This window comes from Seriola aureovittata, chromosome 16 (genome assembly GCF_021018895.1).
Source record: "Seriola aureovittata isolate HTS-2021-v1 ecotype China chromosome 16, ASM2101889v1, whole genome shotgun sequence".
Lineage (NCBI taxonomy): Eukaryota > Metazoa > Chordata > Actinopteri > Carangiformes > Carangidae > Seriola > Seriola aureovittata.
The window spans coordinates 19,061,282-19,080,365 of NC_079379.1; the positions used below are offsets into that span (position 1 = coordinate 19,061,282).

The following is a 19,084-nucleotide window of genomic DNA, read 5'->3' on the forward strand; positions in this document are numbered from 1 at the left end:
ATTGCAATGTTTTCCAAGTGTCCCTCAGGGTTAGCCTGGATGAGATGAGGCCCGGATGCTCTGCGCGTGCTCGTATCTTTGTATAAGTGCTTAACCCATGTATGGGAATGTCTTCTTTTTGTTTTTTTTGCTTGTGCGAAAAATGTGCACGTATTCCACCTGCCATATAACTTCACACTGTGAGAGCCAAATTCAATGTGGGGGCTCTTTTACCAGCTTTCCACAGCGCGTGTTAGTGAGTGTCGTGGGGATGTCAGCAAACAGCCAGGATGACGTAGGTTTTGCTGTGAGTGTCAGGAGCAGATATGCAAAATAAGTAGCTGCTGCCTTCAAACTGCAGATTAAATTAAAGCTACACCCTCGCATTTATTAACATTAGCAAAACCCACACAGCTCTACACATATACCTGTAGGACACAGATCTGTGCTGAAAACAACATAACACACATGCGTGTTTACATGTGATAAATCTATAAGCACTGATGTGGTTTGTGTTCCTAACAACCGTCTCCAGATGTCAGTGTTTACCAATGCAGATGGGTTTGGGTTTGTTCCAGCTCGGCTTGCCATCTCCCCCCATGATGCAAGTGAGGGTTGGGTCTCCCTCTAGTGTGTAGCCACTGTCGCAGTGGTAGGTGACAGTGGAGCCCAGCTTGAGGTCGGTGCCCACCCGTGTCCCGTTGCGCAACAGTCCCGGCTCGAAGCAAGACTCCCTGGGGTTCTCTGTGTAGAGAGGTAACACGGTGGAAAATCAGTGACAGAAGGGAACGCATGTTGGTATTCAATAAACGGGTTTTTGCGTCAAGCTGCAGCGCTGATGCTAGAACAGAAATTGTTTTCTGCCTAAGGTCCCTGATAATCTCTGATCTCTTCCTTCCTTTGCTCGTTCCTTTTTTCCCTGTTACTCTGCGCTTTCCTCTTTCAGTAAATATATCTCACTGACTGCCACTTTTCTCTCTAATCCTTGACGGTGCCCTCTCATCTGTGGCTGCTGGAGGTATGGATGGCTGTGGAGACAGACAGGCAGCTGATTGAGAGTGGCATTGCTCTGGCCCAAGGTCTGCTGACTGCACACAACTGCTCCTCACACTATCCTCTGCTGTGCAGTCAACTAGAGACAAGACGATGCACATACGCAAGCTTTCTTGCTGTCTCTCTCTCTCTCTCTCACACACACACACACACACACACACACACACACACACACACACACACACACAAACACAGACACTATATCTAACCACATATCAATCACCACTCCTGAGGTCGTAAGAAAGATGTCTCGCTCAATCTAGCATCACATTGTTCTCAGATGGAAAATGTGCATGTGAGAGGAGACCTGTCAATTTGGCACACTTCACACCCTTACAGCTAAAATAAACATAGGAAAAATGCCCAAAGCAATTTAGTTCAATCTTTAACGCAGACCACTCAGGTCTCACAGCAAACTTCAATATTTGATGATTGAACACACACACACAAATACAAAAAGGAAGATGAGTCAAATTTTTTCTTTTGTCAGTAAAACGTCAACTTACAACTCACCGTCTTTCTTCTCGGAGAAAAGAAATTGAATGAGATAAATGTTCTAAAATTGTGGCTGGATGTGGCAAGTGAGAGTAGCGAGGGGGAAAGTTCACACAGTATAAAATACTGCATAGATACTATCACACTCCATTGAGATTCCACAGAATGAAGTTGTTGAACAATGATTTGTCTTGGAAAGGTAAAACTGAAATAGGAACTTTTCTGCACTTTATATGGGAATGTATTTTAGTCAGACCACTTTGGTTCGAGGTATTACGAATTTTAAGTAGCTGGTTTGATTCAGAAACATACTGAAGTACATTTTCTGTTATTATTGTGGCTATAATATATATAAAAGTCTTTAAAGTTATTTTAAGGCATTGGTAGAAAACTCCCGGCTCCAGAACTGAAAGAGGGTTAGTGCAATTGTGGAAAAATATCATCTTATGAATGTAAGCTTAGTAGAATAAGTGGTGATCAGGAGGAATGGGAGTATCATTGGGACCGGTTCTGGGCTTACAGTAAAATGGACGATAGGTCGAAATAGATATCAGTCTCCTCTTTGGCTATGTGATCCTGCAGTATGACACAAGATACACAGTTTATATGAGATGCGTTCCCTCTGTTATTGTTTCATTCTGTTTTGTTTAGTTTTTTTTCCTTCAGGATCGATCTGGATCATTTATTTGTTTATCTTTATCTAGGTTTATGTATTGGAGTCTGCCTTCATAATATAAAAAAATGCGCCATGAGTCCTGTATCCTGGAGACAATAGCCATGTGCCAAGCCATTCAAAAACGAATAAAAATTGAAATTCCAAAAAATAAAAAAGTTCATATTTTAAAAACAATCATTTGTGAAGGTCAATAGGGATGTCAGCAAGTCTTTGAGACAAGAGCTATAATGTTCCCGGTCTCAGAGTTAAAATGTTAGATTCCTTGGAAACACTTTTCTGTTTTGATTTTTCTGTCTAACATTACTGAAGAGGTACAACGTATCGGAAGTGATTTTTTACATGTTTTCTTTGTCCCACCATCTGCTCATTTACAGAAGGGTTCAAGTCGCACCATGAATGTGAATGGTACCCAACAGGAGGAGCGCCAGCAAAAATTTTTTTCTTTTTGTAAAGATACATTTGAAATGAGAAAATGTCTGTGCTATAAAACAACAGACATATTTCCTGCATAATATTCTGTGTCTACTATAATTATAACAAGGTCTATACCTTAGTAAAGTTTTAATTATTTATCGATGATATAATGTGTATGAGGCACCTTGGATGAATACATAAACTGAGAGCTGGAGACCTGCTGACCAGGCAGGATGCTGCCCTTCATGGCTGAGCAGAATGCTGAGGCCAGCCATGTGGCCTGTCTGTCTGTCACCCAGGACACCTGTTCCAGACAGGTTGAGCCCTTTCATGGGCTGATTTAGACCTAAACCTTCCCTTGTCGCCACCATCATTAAACCTGTGCACCTGGCAACAGACAGTGGAGGCGTGACGGATGTACCGGGCACCGGGTGTGTACTGGCCCCAGACACAAGCTAGTGGTGAGGACTCGGAGGTCGGTTGCCACGGTGAAGACGGCTGATTTAGTCAGCCTTGCCTTGAGACATTTGTGGGTGTGAGAGAAAATGGACGAGTGGCATCATCTGTTTTGGAAAATACTCAAAGGAGTTTAGGTGATGTGATGTGAAGTGAAAATGAGCCGAGGCATTTGTGACGTTATTGGATTAGACAGATGTGAGTGTGGAGATGCCTGTATGTGTGTTTTGTCTGTGTTGGTCTACCCATGTCTGTGTCTATGTGTGTTCAAATGTGGCTCAGGCATGGAAAGTTTCTGCCAAATTGTTGCCCAATCAGACACAGCCAGACACACGCAAACAGAAAAACCTGACAATTGCATGATAAAGAGGCTAAAAAGCACCTCAGGCTGATTTTGTAATGCAATTTTCAGTGGCGGACCGACCAAATACTAGCTGGGCCAAGTCGTCAATTGCTGCTTCCTCACCAAACAGACCCAAACCTGCAGCCAAACATGCTTTTGTGCCATGTTGTTTGTCTGAAACCGAGGAGGTAATTTATGTATTATTTGGTTATGGTTCATTAGTGTGGAGAATTGGAAGTGGGGAGAGGGAGTTTTTCGAAGCCACACACTGGGTCCATCTGCTCTACCAGATTGGCCATACAATATCACACACTGTATTAACACACACTGCAGTGCTGGGAGTGAGTTAAGGGGAAGGCTCTGTAACGATGTCTCACCAAAAGATTGTGTTTCACCCCGTCTTTATGTACAGTTTGCAAATGAATCGCAGAGCTGCATCGCATAAACATTTGAAGATCAGTTGAGTGGCTTGTACAGTTCAAATCCCATCTGGATACCAGCCAAGAAACAGAGAACTCATGGTCGATCTGGAATTGGTTCAACGCCTGATACCTTAAAAAGCTCTAATTGAAGCTGGGAGATTTAGAAAGATTTAACACTGTTCTCTCAAGCAAAGCCCTTAACGAAGATGCCCTGTCTAATTTAGACCTTGTTCAGCGTCTGTATATTTGTTAGGAAAACGGTTCAACACACAGGCACAGAGGCGCTCCCGTGACTGTCTGAAACACAAATGCGGAAAACACAGATGTTTCGTGTTATCCTTAAAACAGCTGGCCCTCTGTCAAGGATGTCTGTGATCATTCTGCACCTTGAATGCAATGCAGAATACCTCGTGTGAGAAAATCAAAATTTGGGTCCCCCAAAACAGCATGCTGCGGTCAGCTAAGCTTAGACATGAGACAACACAACATTGTTTGCTCTAATTTATGAGAAGCCTTTTGTGCAGCTCCAAAGCACTTATCAAAAAGAGCTTTAGCACACATGCTGTCAGCTTTTCATTTTCATAATTCTTTGTGTTAGTCTGCAACTAGAGGAGGTACGGATCAATAATGATGCCCAAGCAGACCAAGCAGACCATGGCACAAATGGGAGGGTGGTGATCAGCACGCTGCAGCACCCCATTCTTTTTCTGAAGCAATTTTCACACCACTAATCTCACTCATTTTGGACTAGACACAAGACGAAGTTAAAAAGAAACAATCTGCAAGGTCGATAAGCAGCAGAGGGTAAATCCATTCTCACTGTGCCAGAAAAAGAATTTTTAAATGTGAATTGTTCAGGGGATAAAACCTCACAAACTATTTAAAAATTCACTGTTTTGTTCAGAATCCTAAGACACTGGAGATGAAAAAACTGATTATAAAGAATTTTAACGCAGACACATAAAATCCAAGTCTCCACTAGATTAATAGTTTTGTTAGTTTTGTCCTGTTAACAAACATGCCATTTCACCGATCAAAAATAACACACCTGTGTACTGCAGCACAAATCCATTACTGCTTAGGGAAGCATCACTGCGGAATGCCAAGAACAGTGTGTTGGAACTGCTCTCAATGCGGTCTGGAACGTCTGTGCCATAGAAACTACCCAGCAAGGGGCTGAGGGAGTCCGGCCCATCGTAGATATGTAAGAAGTCATAACTGGGCTCCAAGCTGAACCTGGTAATAGAAGTTTACATGGCATAATAGAATATTTGCATCTTAGATTAGCTGTAAGTACAGTAACTTAAAATGTTTTCTTTGTGTTTTGTTGCCAATTAAAACATAGTTATTGTGATAGAGGAGAATAATTACACAGCAATGATAGCAAACTTCAGTTAGACAGTGAAAATGTTTGTTGTAGCTTTTATAATATTGACGCTTACTGGTTGAAGCTCAGAGCGATGACATAGTCCAGTGTGACAGTAACTGTCCAGTCACACTCCCTCCCATGAGGGTAAGGCTCAGGATAGTCTGGAGACAGAATCAGCCCACTGGGACCTGTCAGGTTTCCGCCGCATGGAGCTTTGAAAAGAGATCAACTGATTATAATTCACAGTAGTAACTCCGACAGTAAACAACAATGGAATTTTGAAAGCTATTGAATATTAATCCAAAAACCTATTGGACCACAAAAGAAATCATATTAAGATGATATATAATCATTTCCAAGTTAAACAGTCTTTATTTACACTTGAAAGCAGTGATTTAGTCTGCCATATTAATATTAATGATTTTTTTTTTTTTTTAACTTTCATGTAGCAAATTCATTATGATGCTACATTTGAAATGAGTTGAGTGACAGCCAACTGCTAATCTAAACAATGAACAGAATACAAGTAGTATGACTTGAATAGCTAAGTTTCTAAAGGTTTTAAAGTAGTGGTAGTAGTCCTGCTGTATCCTGCTTTATATCCCGCTGTATGTGGTGTATGGCTTCCCCACAGGAAGGTGTAGTAGTGACAGATGCTTAATTGAGACGTAGCTAATGCCCACAGACACTGGCTTACCACGTTCTCACCTGTAAGTGTCAGGGAGCTGAACTGTCCCACCTCTCACCAAAAAAAATTATCAAACTAATTAAGCTAAGCGCTAATTAAACAAGGCACATTAATTACAAGGTCTTAATTGCCACTGTTAATTACTCCACATTGTTTTGTACAGCACCAAGTGTGATCATATATTAAAAAAAAAAAAAAAAGGAGATTGTAAAGAGTAGAGGTCTGACTGAGAGGTTGGTGTTATTATTGAGGAAGAGGATAATCAGATCTCTCTGTCTGCTGCAGTGACTTCAGGAAATGTCTAGGGAACATGCCAATCGGGTTTGCCAATTGAGATTCACTTAAGGAGTCTGTTAAGTAATCACATTAGGAATCTGCGCCGTCTACCTGTTTCACAAAAGTCAGACCAGCAAGAAAGGTTATACCATTCACTGCATTAGACAGGTTGTAGGGCATAATATACCTTATAAGATAACTTTTACTTTTATACTGTTCTCTTCTGTCTTTAGTGATTGTGTTATATAAAATCTTATCAGCACATTAATTTACACATAGAATTTTAAGAAATATATTGTATTTCCTAAGCAGGAGTATTCTGAAAAATGAGCTCCAGTGTAGTATTTTGAAAAATTGTAGCAGTCTATTTATTGACCTATCCAATTTGAACATTATAGGATCATATGAAATGGTGGAGTCAGACTAGTTCTGATCATAGTTTTGTAGCTTGTAGCGTTAGCCATCATTGATGATTACATGCCGTGTTGATAGAGTACCTGTGCATGTAGGAGGGTCTGGCTGCCAGAAGAAGCGACCGTTAATCTCAGTGCAGGTGATCCTGTTGGCCCCCTGCAGGATGTAGCCAGGATCACACTGGAACGCCACATGGTCTCCAGGTTCCCTGCTGTCTCCGCTGCGGGTACCATTAGTAGGCATGCCCGGGTCATTGCAGGAGGTTGCAGTGGAGACTAAAGGAGCAAGACGAGAACCAATCAGTGATGACATGACATGAAATGACATGACATGAAAATGTTCCTCAGTTAAGATGATAGAATATTATGATCATAGTTCACAGTTAAACCTTGTCTCTCTTCTACAACCAGCTGCCACCCAGCCATCTAACCCATGTTCCTTTAACATTTCTTTCACCTCCCTCCCATCATCCTTCTTCCTCACCAGAGAACTGCAGAGCAAAGCCTTGCTTGCTGGTGAAGAAGTCTGTGGTGAACTGCAGGCTGACAGTGTTGAAGGTGCTGTGGGCGTCCGGGGGCAGCACTGAACCACTCAGCTCCCTCAGCAGGACCCCTCCATCCTGGGGCCCATCCCAGATCCGAAGCACGTCGTGGACCTCCTCCGTGTGGAAAACCAGGAAATGTAGACTATAAAAGACACGGATAGGATACTTTAGAGGCCATGACTGCTGATAGATGACATTCCCTCTGAATTAAGACTTTAACCCCCATGCACCTCTCCTTACAATTCAGCCTTAAAGAAAACAACCTCAGGCAGACAAAGAACTGTTTATTTTCTCATTGAAAAATTAAAAGCTAGCTCTGAATATTGTCACCTCCTATTTGCATTCATTTTCCTCAAACAAGCCTTGGGTCTTTTTAATGGAAGGCAATTCTAGCCCATATCTCACAGTTTTTCCATTAACAGCTTTACTCAGGAGAAAAATCTGGACTCCATTTGTTCTGACACATAATGTTGGTGGTATATGGATTAGGGTATTTGGAAAAACCTTCTGCATCTTCCATGTTTTACGATCAAGGTTCAGTATTTTGTTTTTTTTTTGTATGCAGGCTAAAATTAAATAGAATGATAGAACAACAGAAGAAAAGAAAAAGAATAAGTCAAGGCTTTGAGCAATACAAATCACAATTTCTAAAACGTAAAAAAAAAAAGGATGAGTCAGATCTAAAGAGGAGGAAATAAATGGATTAAATCAAACTACTGAGTATTTAAAAGAATCAATGCACACAAGGTAATAATGTGATTAAAGGAGGCAATAAGAACAGAGGAAAGACAGAAACACAGGGCAGGCCAAATATAAAGCAAGGAAACAAATAACATTTAAAGTGAATCACAGACGCCAGATCCAGAACATTCAATGGATGTTCCACAGTGTCAGTCAAGCAGATATGTCTGCCACGGCATTTAATAGTTTCAGTCTAGACATCAGAAAGATGATGCTGTCAAAACATCTACCCTTCACTTTTTGCTTAGACAGCTGTCAGCCAGCTGGTGGTCCACTGGATGTGAAATGCACTGTAGTTGTGTATGTGTGTGTCTAAGTTTGCCAGCCTCAATGCAGCGGCTTCATAATGACATTTTGTCTGGAGTCTTGTGTGTGAGCATGTGTAAGTATGTGTTTTGGACGGGCTCTTTAACAACAAACTGTATTATGTATCTCAATAGTTTCAAATACTTACAAGAAATCATAAAACATCAGCTCAACTAACTCATGCTTCTTTTTTTTTTTCGTTCTGTGAAATACATTGCTGTCTCGCATGTCTTCAAAATAAAAGATTACAGTGGAATGCATTGAGATGAAGCTGTGCTAAGATCAAGAAAGTATTTGGTAAAAATTGTGTTGGACTAAACTCACATGCTTCACACACAAAGTAAGCATTTATCACAACAGCAACAGTTTTTTTTTTCCTTCGAATTATTACAGCAAAGAAAACACTGTCTCTAAAGTTGCTTCAAATGCATTTCCCACTGAGAAATGCTCAAGCAAAAATATTTAACAAAGCACATGTATCCAAAAATGTATTGTAGTCTCCATGATGTGAACATTTAAATACTTCAGTGTGTTAACATGAGAAACTATTATGGAAACAATTTAATTATGAACAACTGACGACTATTTTCCCCCAAAGCAATTTCCTGACACTCTCCTTCATGTTTCAATCACTTTAGTTTTGAAGTTGCATTTCTTGTAATAAAATCCTCACACAGTACTTAAGCTAATTTTTTTTTGAAGAGCGGAGTCTGTAAATCTCTGTTGATTCTATTATTTTGTCCACAAGCTTAAGCTTAGCTTATTATAAATCTGTCCAGTAGTCATTTTCTCAAAATACCATTTTAAATTCACTGAGTTGAATGGCAATCTCTTTCCCAGTCATCATGGTACTTGATGTGCTTTTAGTGTCCTCATCCCCTTACACACACACACACACACACGCGCACGCACACGCACAGCCTTGAGCTACAGATGATGCAAAGGAGAAACAGCAACCCACTGATATGTCGGGTTTAGCAACAAGTTCCCACCGTTTCTGCATAATTGGTGTCAGACTCCGATTCCCATACTGTCTGATGTGTGAGCAGCAGCCAGAGGCTACTCAACAATGTGCTGTGTGTGGATACTGTACGTAACCTACTCGACAAGTCCTGTCGCAATGCTTGTAAAATAAGAGCATGGAAAACAAACAGATGCAGACAGGCGCACCACTACATATTCACGCAAATGTACACTGATAGGTATAGTTAAAGGATATGCTGCATTACACACTCGTACATAACCATCCACGCCTGGGGAACAGATGCAGGCACGGACACACGCGTACATACAGGGCACACATTAACCTCTCTATCTCTGGAAAGCAGCACATCACATGTTTCCAACTTTGATCATCTGAGATGCAGCATAAATACTAATCCCTCTGCTTACAGTTCTCTTGTTAATATTCACTAAATATTGATAATACCCTGTGATATACAATAATCATTCAAAGCTCAATGAAATACAGCAATGCATAGAGATAAACCTGTTTACTTCTCCTGAGTACTCAGGCACGCAGACAACCTACTGTGATTTGCTGCCAAACTTAAATAAGAAGGCACACATCTGTGTTTTCTCTCGTGGCACAGAGAATCAAAACACAAAGTTTATAGTCTATTAAGAGTTAGAGAAGACACTCAATTCTTTTGTTTAGAGTGTGTCAAACCACACCAGTGCTTTCAATCCAAAAATTAACCATCTTTACCAGTTACTGTTGAGGAGCACTTGAGCTTGGTAAATTGACCCTGAAATGTACTAGTAGAGAGACAGTATTTCTTCTTGGCAGCTCCTAGGTACAAGGTGCCAAAGCTTTTGCAGTAGCCCCATTCATTGTTTTTATGTATGCCAGTAATTGGTTAAATTAAATCTGCAGAAATGCATCAAATTCAGGTGAAATATCTTTTCTGCAAAAATGATGTCAACTATTCACATACTTAGAAAATCAACAAAAATGTAAAATTTATCTACAGTTGGCCAGAATCCAGTGCGTATTAGTGTTTGAATGTGACGGTGGACATTGCTAGAAAAGTTCACTGGTGACCTACTAATTTCCCACTCCCATCCTGCACTTCCAGCAAGCAAAGGTGATGTTCAAAGGCCTCCATCCCTGTCATGTAAGAGCCTCAGGCAGTCGGATGCTTGTTATGCAAATGCTGTTATGAAAGCCTCAGGTACTACGAGCCTTTCACCTACGCTCCACCTCCCCATACTCCAGACAGGAGACACTGAGGTGTTTCACTGAATTTGCCAGCATGAATAAAACAAAAATGAGCACCTTTCTCTAATATGTGTTCACGTGTGTGTGCTTTCCTGTATAGAATATTAATGTGCAATATGTACAATATGTGCGCACGTGTGTGTGTGTGTGTGGAGGCAGCATCGAGGATATGAGTGAGCGTAAAAGACGGTTCTGGGGATTTGCATGAGCAATACTGGAGTCAAGCACCAGTCACGTGTTGGATCCATGCTGATGTGCTGACAGGTCTCATGTTCTAATGCAACCTTTCTCACTGCCAGACACCGGATGGCATCGTGTTTTATTTCCAGATTTATATGTTGGAAGAAAGATGGAAAGGTGGGTGGAAAGGAAGAAGTACACCGAGGGAAGGCAGGAGGGAGGTGAGGGAGGGAACGAAAACAAGCCCAGCGTTAATCATTGCTTGGTTGCTGCAAGAAGAGGATGATGGCAGGAGGATAAGAGGTTGATGGAGAGCAGAGGAAGCTCTGAAGCATGGAGGGATTTGTGGTGAGCGGTCGGGTGTATAGGATGGACGTGGGCTGCATGTTAGGATAATTGGTTCCTTTTGTACAAGATCTAAATAGCCTATCTCTCCTTGTCACTTTCTGAGAGTGAAGGCTGTGAGGTGGGATGAGGAGATAGTGGAAAAAGAGATGATGGCGAAAGGAAAAGAGTGAAGCGAGAAGGTTGTAAGAAAATATGTTGATTCTGGCAAGTAAAAAACATACAGGCTTTTCTTTCTTATGGGATGTACACTGCACTTTTCTTTTATTTCTTCTTTTATGGACATTCCCTCTCTTTCTTGCTTTGTGAGTGTGCCCTGTGTTACTGACCCTGCTGCCACAGCTACCCCTAGCATTTGAATGGAAGAGAGAACAGTGTGTGTGTGTGTGTAAAAGTTCACAGTTGTTTAATGTGAACAAAATGTGTCACAGCTTGTCATCCAAAGTTGTTCATTTCAGAGGCCCTAGGAAGAGAAGTGTTAGCTTCCTGTGGGGTGTGGGGTGGGGTTGGGTTTGAGTGAGTCCATTTAGAAATAACTTCTGCACTTAACACAAATGCTTGAGGGGTGGGGAGTGGAGTGGGTGTGTGCATGTGTGTGTGTGTGTGTGTGTTGGGGGAGGGGGACATGAGGGATGAATAAAACAACAGGTTGAGAGAGTGTGTGCATGCATGTCTCACTGAGGAAAAGAGAAATTTGGGCCTCAGTGTGCAGATGATGATTAGTCGAACCATGTTTTGAAGTTTACAACTGAGGGCTCTCCTTTACACTTAACCAGAAAAAATAGTTCAATCAAGTGTCAGAGGAATCGCTGCAAAGAGATGAGATGGTAAAAAGAGGGATGGAAGAAATTTCTCAGGTCTCTTTTGCTTCTGCCTTAACTATTTTGTATTCATATGAGAGAAATAAAGAGAGAAACGGAGAGTGCTGAGACTCTCTCATATGAATACAAAACAGTGTAGCTGCAATCACGAGTCCTGTGGGGAGTCGTCAAAGTAGGTGTATGTGTGCATGAAGATGATAAATAAGTATATATGTGATGGTGGTGGTGGCGGGGGGGGGGGCTACAGATGTGTGCATGGATGTGTGTGTGTGTGTGTGTGGTGTGAGGAAATGAGGAAGAAGAAAGATGTAGAGCAAACATACGCTCGCAGCTGCTTTCTTGCAACTAATTGAGATTGTGTGTATAAAGGAAGTGTCACACTAAGAGCCAATCTCATCGATATGTGTGTGGACGTGGCCTCCGTGGGACTGTCCCTGTGGGTTCGTCCATCAAGGATGAGACACATCCACACCATGAGCTTTAAAAGACACCCAGCACGTGAAGACAGCACAACCGACTCATAGTGGTTCTCTTGACACCTGAACCAAGTTGTGGTAGCAGCAATTTTTTTGGCCAGTTCTAGCACTGTGAGGCACATGATGTAATAACATGTCAGTAGTGTTATCATACAGATAAAAGACAGTTCACAATTCTTTTCACGCAGGAAGAGGTGTGAAATTGGGAAATGAATCAGAGATAAAAGAAGTGGTTAAAAACGAAAACACACACACACACACACACACACACACACACACAACCTTTCACTTATGACCACCATCCATTTATCAAATTCATTCCTTATCCCTCAACACAATCTCAAATCTTTGCCTAACCTGAACCTAAATCTTATTAAAAACAGCCAACTCCATATTCTAAAAATACCACCTTCAAAAAGCAGGCAAGCCAATATAACTTCACTGTATAAAAAGAAAGACTCTCTCTAACATGCACGTATACAAATATATACATATGAAACCATGTTTTGGGTTGTGCAAACCCAATGAAATATACATGCACATTCATTTGAGACTGAGGGCACAGTTTCTGTGATAGAACATGACAAATGCTCTAACTGGTGATGCACTGCTTTGGAAAAGTGGAATAGGTGGCTCCTTAAAGGAAAAGTCCATCCCAAAAAAGGATCTCCATCCTGTAAGTATTTAAGAGCTGATATTTGAACAATTCTCTCATTAGGCTCAGCAGCAAAGAGAATGTTGATGATCTTATCTGGAGACAAATCCAGACAATGAAAAAAAACAAAAAAACAACAAAAAAACAAAAAACAGCTAAGAAATTATTTTGAGATCCACTGATATTTGCTTGGGATTTGAGGAAATACTGCGAGTTAGATCTCAAGAGACAGCTGTATGTTGACTTTACTGTCCAAAATCACTGGATTAGCACAGAGCATTTGGTTTAACAATAGATTTTCCCATTAAAAGCCGAGCTTTATCAACAGAAAGCACTGCGGTTATATACAACCGTTTCTGAAAGGCAACTACACGCACCAAGAAGTGTATTAGGAACACCATACTAATACTGGGTAGGGCCTCCCTTTGCTCTCAAGCCTCAGCACTTTGTGGCATGGATTCCACAGGATTCTGCTCCATGTTGACATGATTGTATCAAATCATATCTGTAGATCTGTCAGCTGCACATTCATGCTTCTCCTGTTCCCAAAGGCAGATCTGGTGACTGAAGTACACTGAACTCACTGCCATGTTCATGAAACGAGTTAGAGACGACGTTTGCTTTAAGACATGGTGCATTACCATGCTGGATGTAGTCATTAGAGGATGGTAAATTGTGGCCATAAAGGGGTGCTCATGGTCAGCAGCAATGCTCAGATAGGCTGTTGTGTTCAAACCACGATATATTGCTATTAAGGGGGCCAAAGTGTGCCAAGAAAACCTTCCCCACACCATTGCACCACCAGTCTAGACTGTTTACACAAGGGAGGTTGGATCCATGGATTCATGCTGCTGATGTTGATGATGATGAATTCTGACTCTACCATCTGTGTGCCTCTGCGGAAATCCAGATTCATCAGGACAGGAAACCTTTTATCCAGTCTTCAACTGTCCAGTTTTGGTGAGTCTGTCCACTGCAGCCTCAGATTTCTGTTCTTGGCTGACAGGAGTGGTTATCTGAGTTACCGTAGCCGTTCTGTCAGATCAAACCAGTCTGCCAATTCTCCTCTGACCTCTCTCATCAACAAGGCTTTTCCATCTTCAGAGCTGCTGCTCACTGGATGGTTTTTTTTTACGCACTATTCTAAGGAAACTCTTGAGATTGTTGTGTGAGAAAATCCCAGCAGATCAGCAGTTTCAGAAAAACTCAAACCAGCCTGTCTGGCAACAACAATCACACCACAGTCAAAGTCACTGAGATTCAGATGTTTAATGTGAACAATAACTGAATCTCCTGACCTGTATGTGCATGATTTTATGCATTGCTCTGCCTGATTGAATAATTGCATAAATAAAGGAGCTGTACAGGTGTTCCTAATGAATAGCTTGATGAGTATATAATCTCAAATTATCAGTGGCTTGAATGTTTAAATATTACAGATACATGGTACTGGCTTAACTGTACAATGGGAGTGTGTGAAAGAGGAATTAGATAAAAGAAACAGCAAATCAATTAAGGAGGAATTAAGCAGCTAGTTGCAAGCAATACTTTACTATAGACAGAGTTCAACCACAGGTCTAATAACAATGGTCTATCTCCTCTTCACATACTGTGTTAGTCCTCTTAATGCCTTGTGAACAACAGTTAATCAAAAAGGCACCCTACTGTATTACAGCCCACAAAGTACATCATGTTTTACAACAGAGAAGCTGTCAATTTAGTGAGAATGCTTCTTTCTAAATAGTAAATGCCAATTTTTAGTTGAATACATATGGCTTCATTGTTCAGTGTACAATGTGGCCTAGATCCTTCATTTGATCTCTGTAGCCGTAACTACTGAATGTACCATCGGTGACATGGCTCACTGCTTCTGTTATCATTGCTATTCCTTTTATCCTGTTATCATCTGCAAACCAGTCCATAGACATTTGAGATGTCTGCTGTCACACGGCACGACTCCTGGTCGCTCACAAACTTGGTACAGTTTGATTAGTGTGCTACCTTCATCTACACCATTTCATATACACAGAATCCCAGGGCTAATGCATTGCAAATTCACCTCAATAATGAATTGCGTGGGCAGGATCAAAGGCATGGATATGGAGCATACCTTGCAGAGGAATACCAGGGACCCAAAGGTAGTGAAGGCACTAATGAACCTAAACTAGCAATCATGAGGGACTTGTGATGTCAGATGTTCAAGCTATGAGACACATTCGCTCACAAATGGATCCATGCAGACAACCACACATATCTGTGCAATGTAGGTAAAATATAAATAAAGTACAGTGGACGAAAAACTATGTACACTACAGCCTCAAAGTCTTAGCACATTTGTCATTGCTTTGGATTTACTCCAGCACATTGAACTTGAAACGAAACACTGACCAAATTGAAACTAAAAAGCACATGTAACAAGCAAGTACTAAATATGGCTGTATTCAAAGCCTTACAGAGCATTACTAAATACTTTATTCAAGTCAGAAAGCTCTTCCTGTCCCCTTAAATGATGCCTATAGGAAAAATGTATGTAATACAGATACAATATTCTGTTATGATGAGCATGTGATCTTCTAGGAAACGTTAATCCAATTTATGAAAGAGGAGATTATAGCCCTCCCACTTAAACCATCTATTGTATTCTCTTCCTCTTCCACATGTTCCCTCACATTCACATGTATTTAACAGTAGTCTCCTTGAAAAGCACTGCATCCTGAACACTGTTCCTGCAAGTACCTAGGGACACTTTGTATGTCCCATGGCTGTGGCTTAAAGGCCCTCCATTTCAACGCTGTCAAAACGTGGTAGTTTTCACAAGCATGATGATATATGACTGACACTGGTCTTAACATGTCTTCAGTCCTCAATGGCTTAATGGATATAGAATAATGCTAAAACCACCAGGGTTAAGGTTTCAATATCCACAAGGACACAAATCTTGTTACAAATGATGATAGTGCACTTTGGTTTTGAAGAATTAAAAGCCTGAATTATGTTATATGTATATATACTATATCAAGTTGGATGGTTATGCATGGAAGCCAGGAGGTGTTTTTTTTTTTTTCTTTGGAAAGGGGAGGACAAGAGAAACAGTTTGTATTGTTGGGTTGCGGTGGGTGAGAAGAGGTGAGGTAAAGAAAAGCAGGTTGTTTCATTAACACAACAATTATAGTATTAAGCATTAAATAACTGACCATTTCAGTCAGTTGTAATAAATGCTAAATACAATATCACTGGAAAATGATGGGTCTCTGTTCTCTTACCTCTAAGCCACAGGACAGAGCACATCCATAAACCATTATTTTTATTCATTAATGAATGTACTATTATCATTTAATGTATGGATAAAAAAACATGAATAAACGAATACATGCAGAGTTAATGGACGAGGCAAAGAGAGCAGGGTGGAAGCAACATCACTGTGGGTGGTGGAAACTGATGAAATTATTACTGAAATTCCATCACTTGAGTCACAAAATTAAAGAGATGTCTATGGAATGTGTATTGTTTTCCAGCTGAACTCTATTCAGGGGCCTAAAAAAACACAGTATGGGTGATAAGCTGACTTTGTCACATGGTAATGACCTCTCTGTGGAGGAATCAATACCCTGGGGCGGCTCAAGAACACACTCAACAAATGCCACCATCCCACATACTTGGAAACATCAAGGGATCCAGCAGGAAGTGGTTTGGCAAAGGGGCATCTGGGCTGCTTTGTCCTAACCACCTGACCCTGATAAGATGCTTGACAATGACAACGAGAAATTATGGAGAAAATCTCTAATCTAATATCTATGTATATTGATCAACAATATATAATAGTAAATAAATACAGTGCTAGAGCATAAGCTCAAGTTGATTATATTGGCTAGAATGGTATCAACCGAAACCCTGAGCCAAACCCCATTACAGGATTTTGCTTGCTTACATTTCATCAAATTCGTGAAGGTAAAAGAAATAACATGCACCCATCTGTAAGACATAATTTACTTGAAACACTTGACTTTCTTTGGTGTAGTCTAAAACCTGGAGGCTCTGTGGTGGCATTTCCCCTCACCCAGTAGTAACTCAGCTATTGGCCAACAGCAGCTCACTGAAGATTGATTACACAGCAGCCTGTGAAAGTGATGAATACCACTGCAAAAGGGGGGGGGCAAATTGGAAGTATATTGAAAGGTGGTAGATTGAAAGAAAGCCTGGGAAAGAACAATGTAATCAGAAAACTAGAAGGCATGAAAAAGGAAAGAGTGTTGCTCAGACCTAATAGTGCTTCCAGGGGCAGCCTCAATGGTCCACATACAGTGCAGGTTGTGCTCATAAGGAGCTGGATAGCCCGGAGACAGGATACGACCAGAAGGCTCATCCTTGATGGTTCCCCCACACTCCGCTAGAAAAGAGGAGGGAAAACAGAAAGGCAGACAGATTTAAGGAGGTGAACAATGAGTAGGAGTAATAAAAAAATAAAATAAAATAAGTACAAGCTCATCAACGTTCTGAAAGTCAAATTAATAAAAGGATAAAGCAAGGTTAACATACTTAACATACCAAAGACTACATCATCCCACTTCCAGTAAAGTGCATCACATCAGTTTCCTCTCATCATTATTAATTATTGACATAGCAGTCATACACTCAAATGTGATGTGCTTCATCATCGTATTTGCAATCTGAATGATAGGAGGGAGAGCAGCCAACTCAATATACTATGTATCTTCTTGGCTCAGCGAAGGCAATCCACCATCTCAACCATGATCTCATCTGGTTGCCTTTGAAAGCTGATGGACTTGTTGACTGAACAACACAATTCATCCAATATAGTTCAGAGCAACTTTAAGGAAGAAGCTTTGACTGATTTGCGAGTATATACAGTGGGGATGTCACAATGTCAGAAATTTGGTATTCGGTACCAATAATCATTGAAATTCCGTGATTCTTGATAATAAATACGAAGCATACACCTCCATATCGTCAGTTGTTTAAACTGACTGAGACAAGTCGCGATGGATCTGCGGCTGCACCTGCCATTCCACATGTTGTTGTTATTGTTTACTGTAGCTGCCGTCTTCTTCTCTTCCAATTTAATGTCAGACTAGAACACATGCAGTGCTATTATACTGTCCTCATCAGTCCTGGAAGAGTCACATCCATAGTACCTTCAAAATCTACAGTACTTTCAGTACTGTAAAAAAAAATGAATGAATTTTGGCATAGACTTGGTACCGAGGTATCTGTTGTTATGACATCCCTAATGTACAGTATGTGGGTACAGAACAGATGCACGATTGCCATAAATGAACCATCACTGATACCTTAGGAGCAACATGATAGGCAATAGATCACACAGAGACAGTGGAAAACCTGTCATGAATGACCAGAGGAATGCCGCTGAGGACGCTTACAGGTGTGATTGTAGTAGCAGTAGTCAGTATGATGGGTCTAGTATCATATCACTGTTCAACAAGCCCCCCTGAGGTATACAGCGCACACCAAACCTAAGCTGTGTCTCTCAAAAAAATTGACAATGAAAACAAACACACATCTATGAAACTACAAAATAAAAACCAGAGGCCAAAACATTTTGTCAAGAACAGTGGGAAGAATGGAGTGTTTTTTTCAGCCTTGAGTAATGAATTGCCATCAGAAACGCTCTGTGACTGAAAAGCAATTTTCAGCCCCCCTTCAATTACCACCCTCTACCCCTATCCAAAAAGTGAATGAAAAAAGAGAGAGTGTTCTCCAGCAACATCAGATTTGAAGTGTTTTTGTTCACATTTTTGAGGCCATCTCAACTAACAAGAGGAGGGTAAAAGTATTCTTGTTTCTTTTCCTTCCCGTTAGAGGAAAATAGCTCCTTCAAGCAGGAGGAAAATGGAGGTCCAGGAATCATACTGATGATGATGGGGATGACGATGGTTGTGAGATCCATCAGACACACAAAAAACTAGAGTGGCAAGAAGGAAGTACCTGACTACGGAACTAACTAAATTAACATATTACAGACATAAATGGAGGGAATCAGACATTTTGTCATCAACAAACATGTCTTCCCTTATGATTGCAGATATGTCTTTCCTTTTGTTTCTCTTCTTTGTTTCTTCTTCTCCTCTTGTGTGTCTCCTTCACACTCTTGCAGTGAAGACCCCCCTGTTTGAGTTCCACTAAGAGATAACAGTGGGTTTATATAGCCCTTTTCAGAAACCGTCAGGAGCT

At 40.9% G+C, this 19,084-nt stretch overlaps 1 protein-coding gene across 1 annotated transcript in view; it reads right to left on the reverse strand.

The window, feature by feature from the left end:
* csmd2 (CUB and Sushi multiple domains 2) overlaps positions 1-19,084 on the reverse strand; it is a 227,600-nt gene that overhangs the window by 70,077 nt on the left and 138,439 nt on the right. The window contains exons 26-31 of the mRNA XM_056398872.1: positions 17,135-17,261; positions 7,069-7,271; positions 6,669-6,860; positions 5,281-5,419; positions 4,887-5,074; positions 529-723 (exon numbers count right to left, since the gene is read on the reverse strand). Coding sequence (XP_056254847.1) covers positions 529-723; positions 4,887-5,074; positions 5,281-5,419; positions 6,669-6,860; positions 7,069-7,271; positions 17,135-17,261 — 1,044 coding nt within the window. The remainder of the gene's footprint in view (positions 1-528; positions 724-4,886; positions 5,075-5,280; positions 5,420-6,668; positions 6,861-7,068; positions 7,272-17,134; positions 17,262-19,084) is intronic.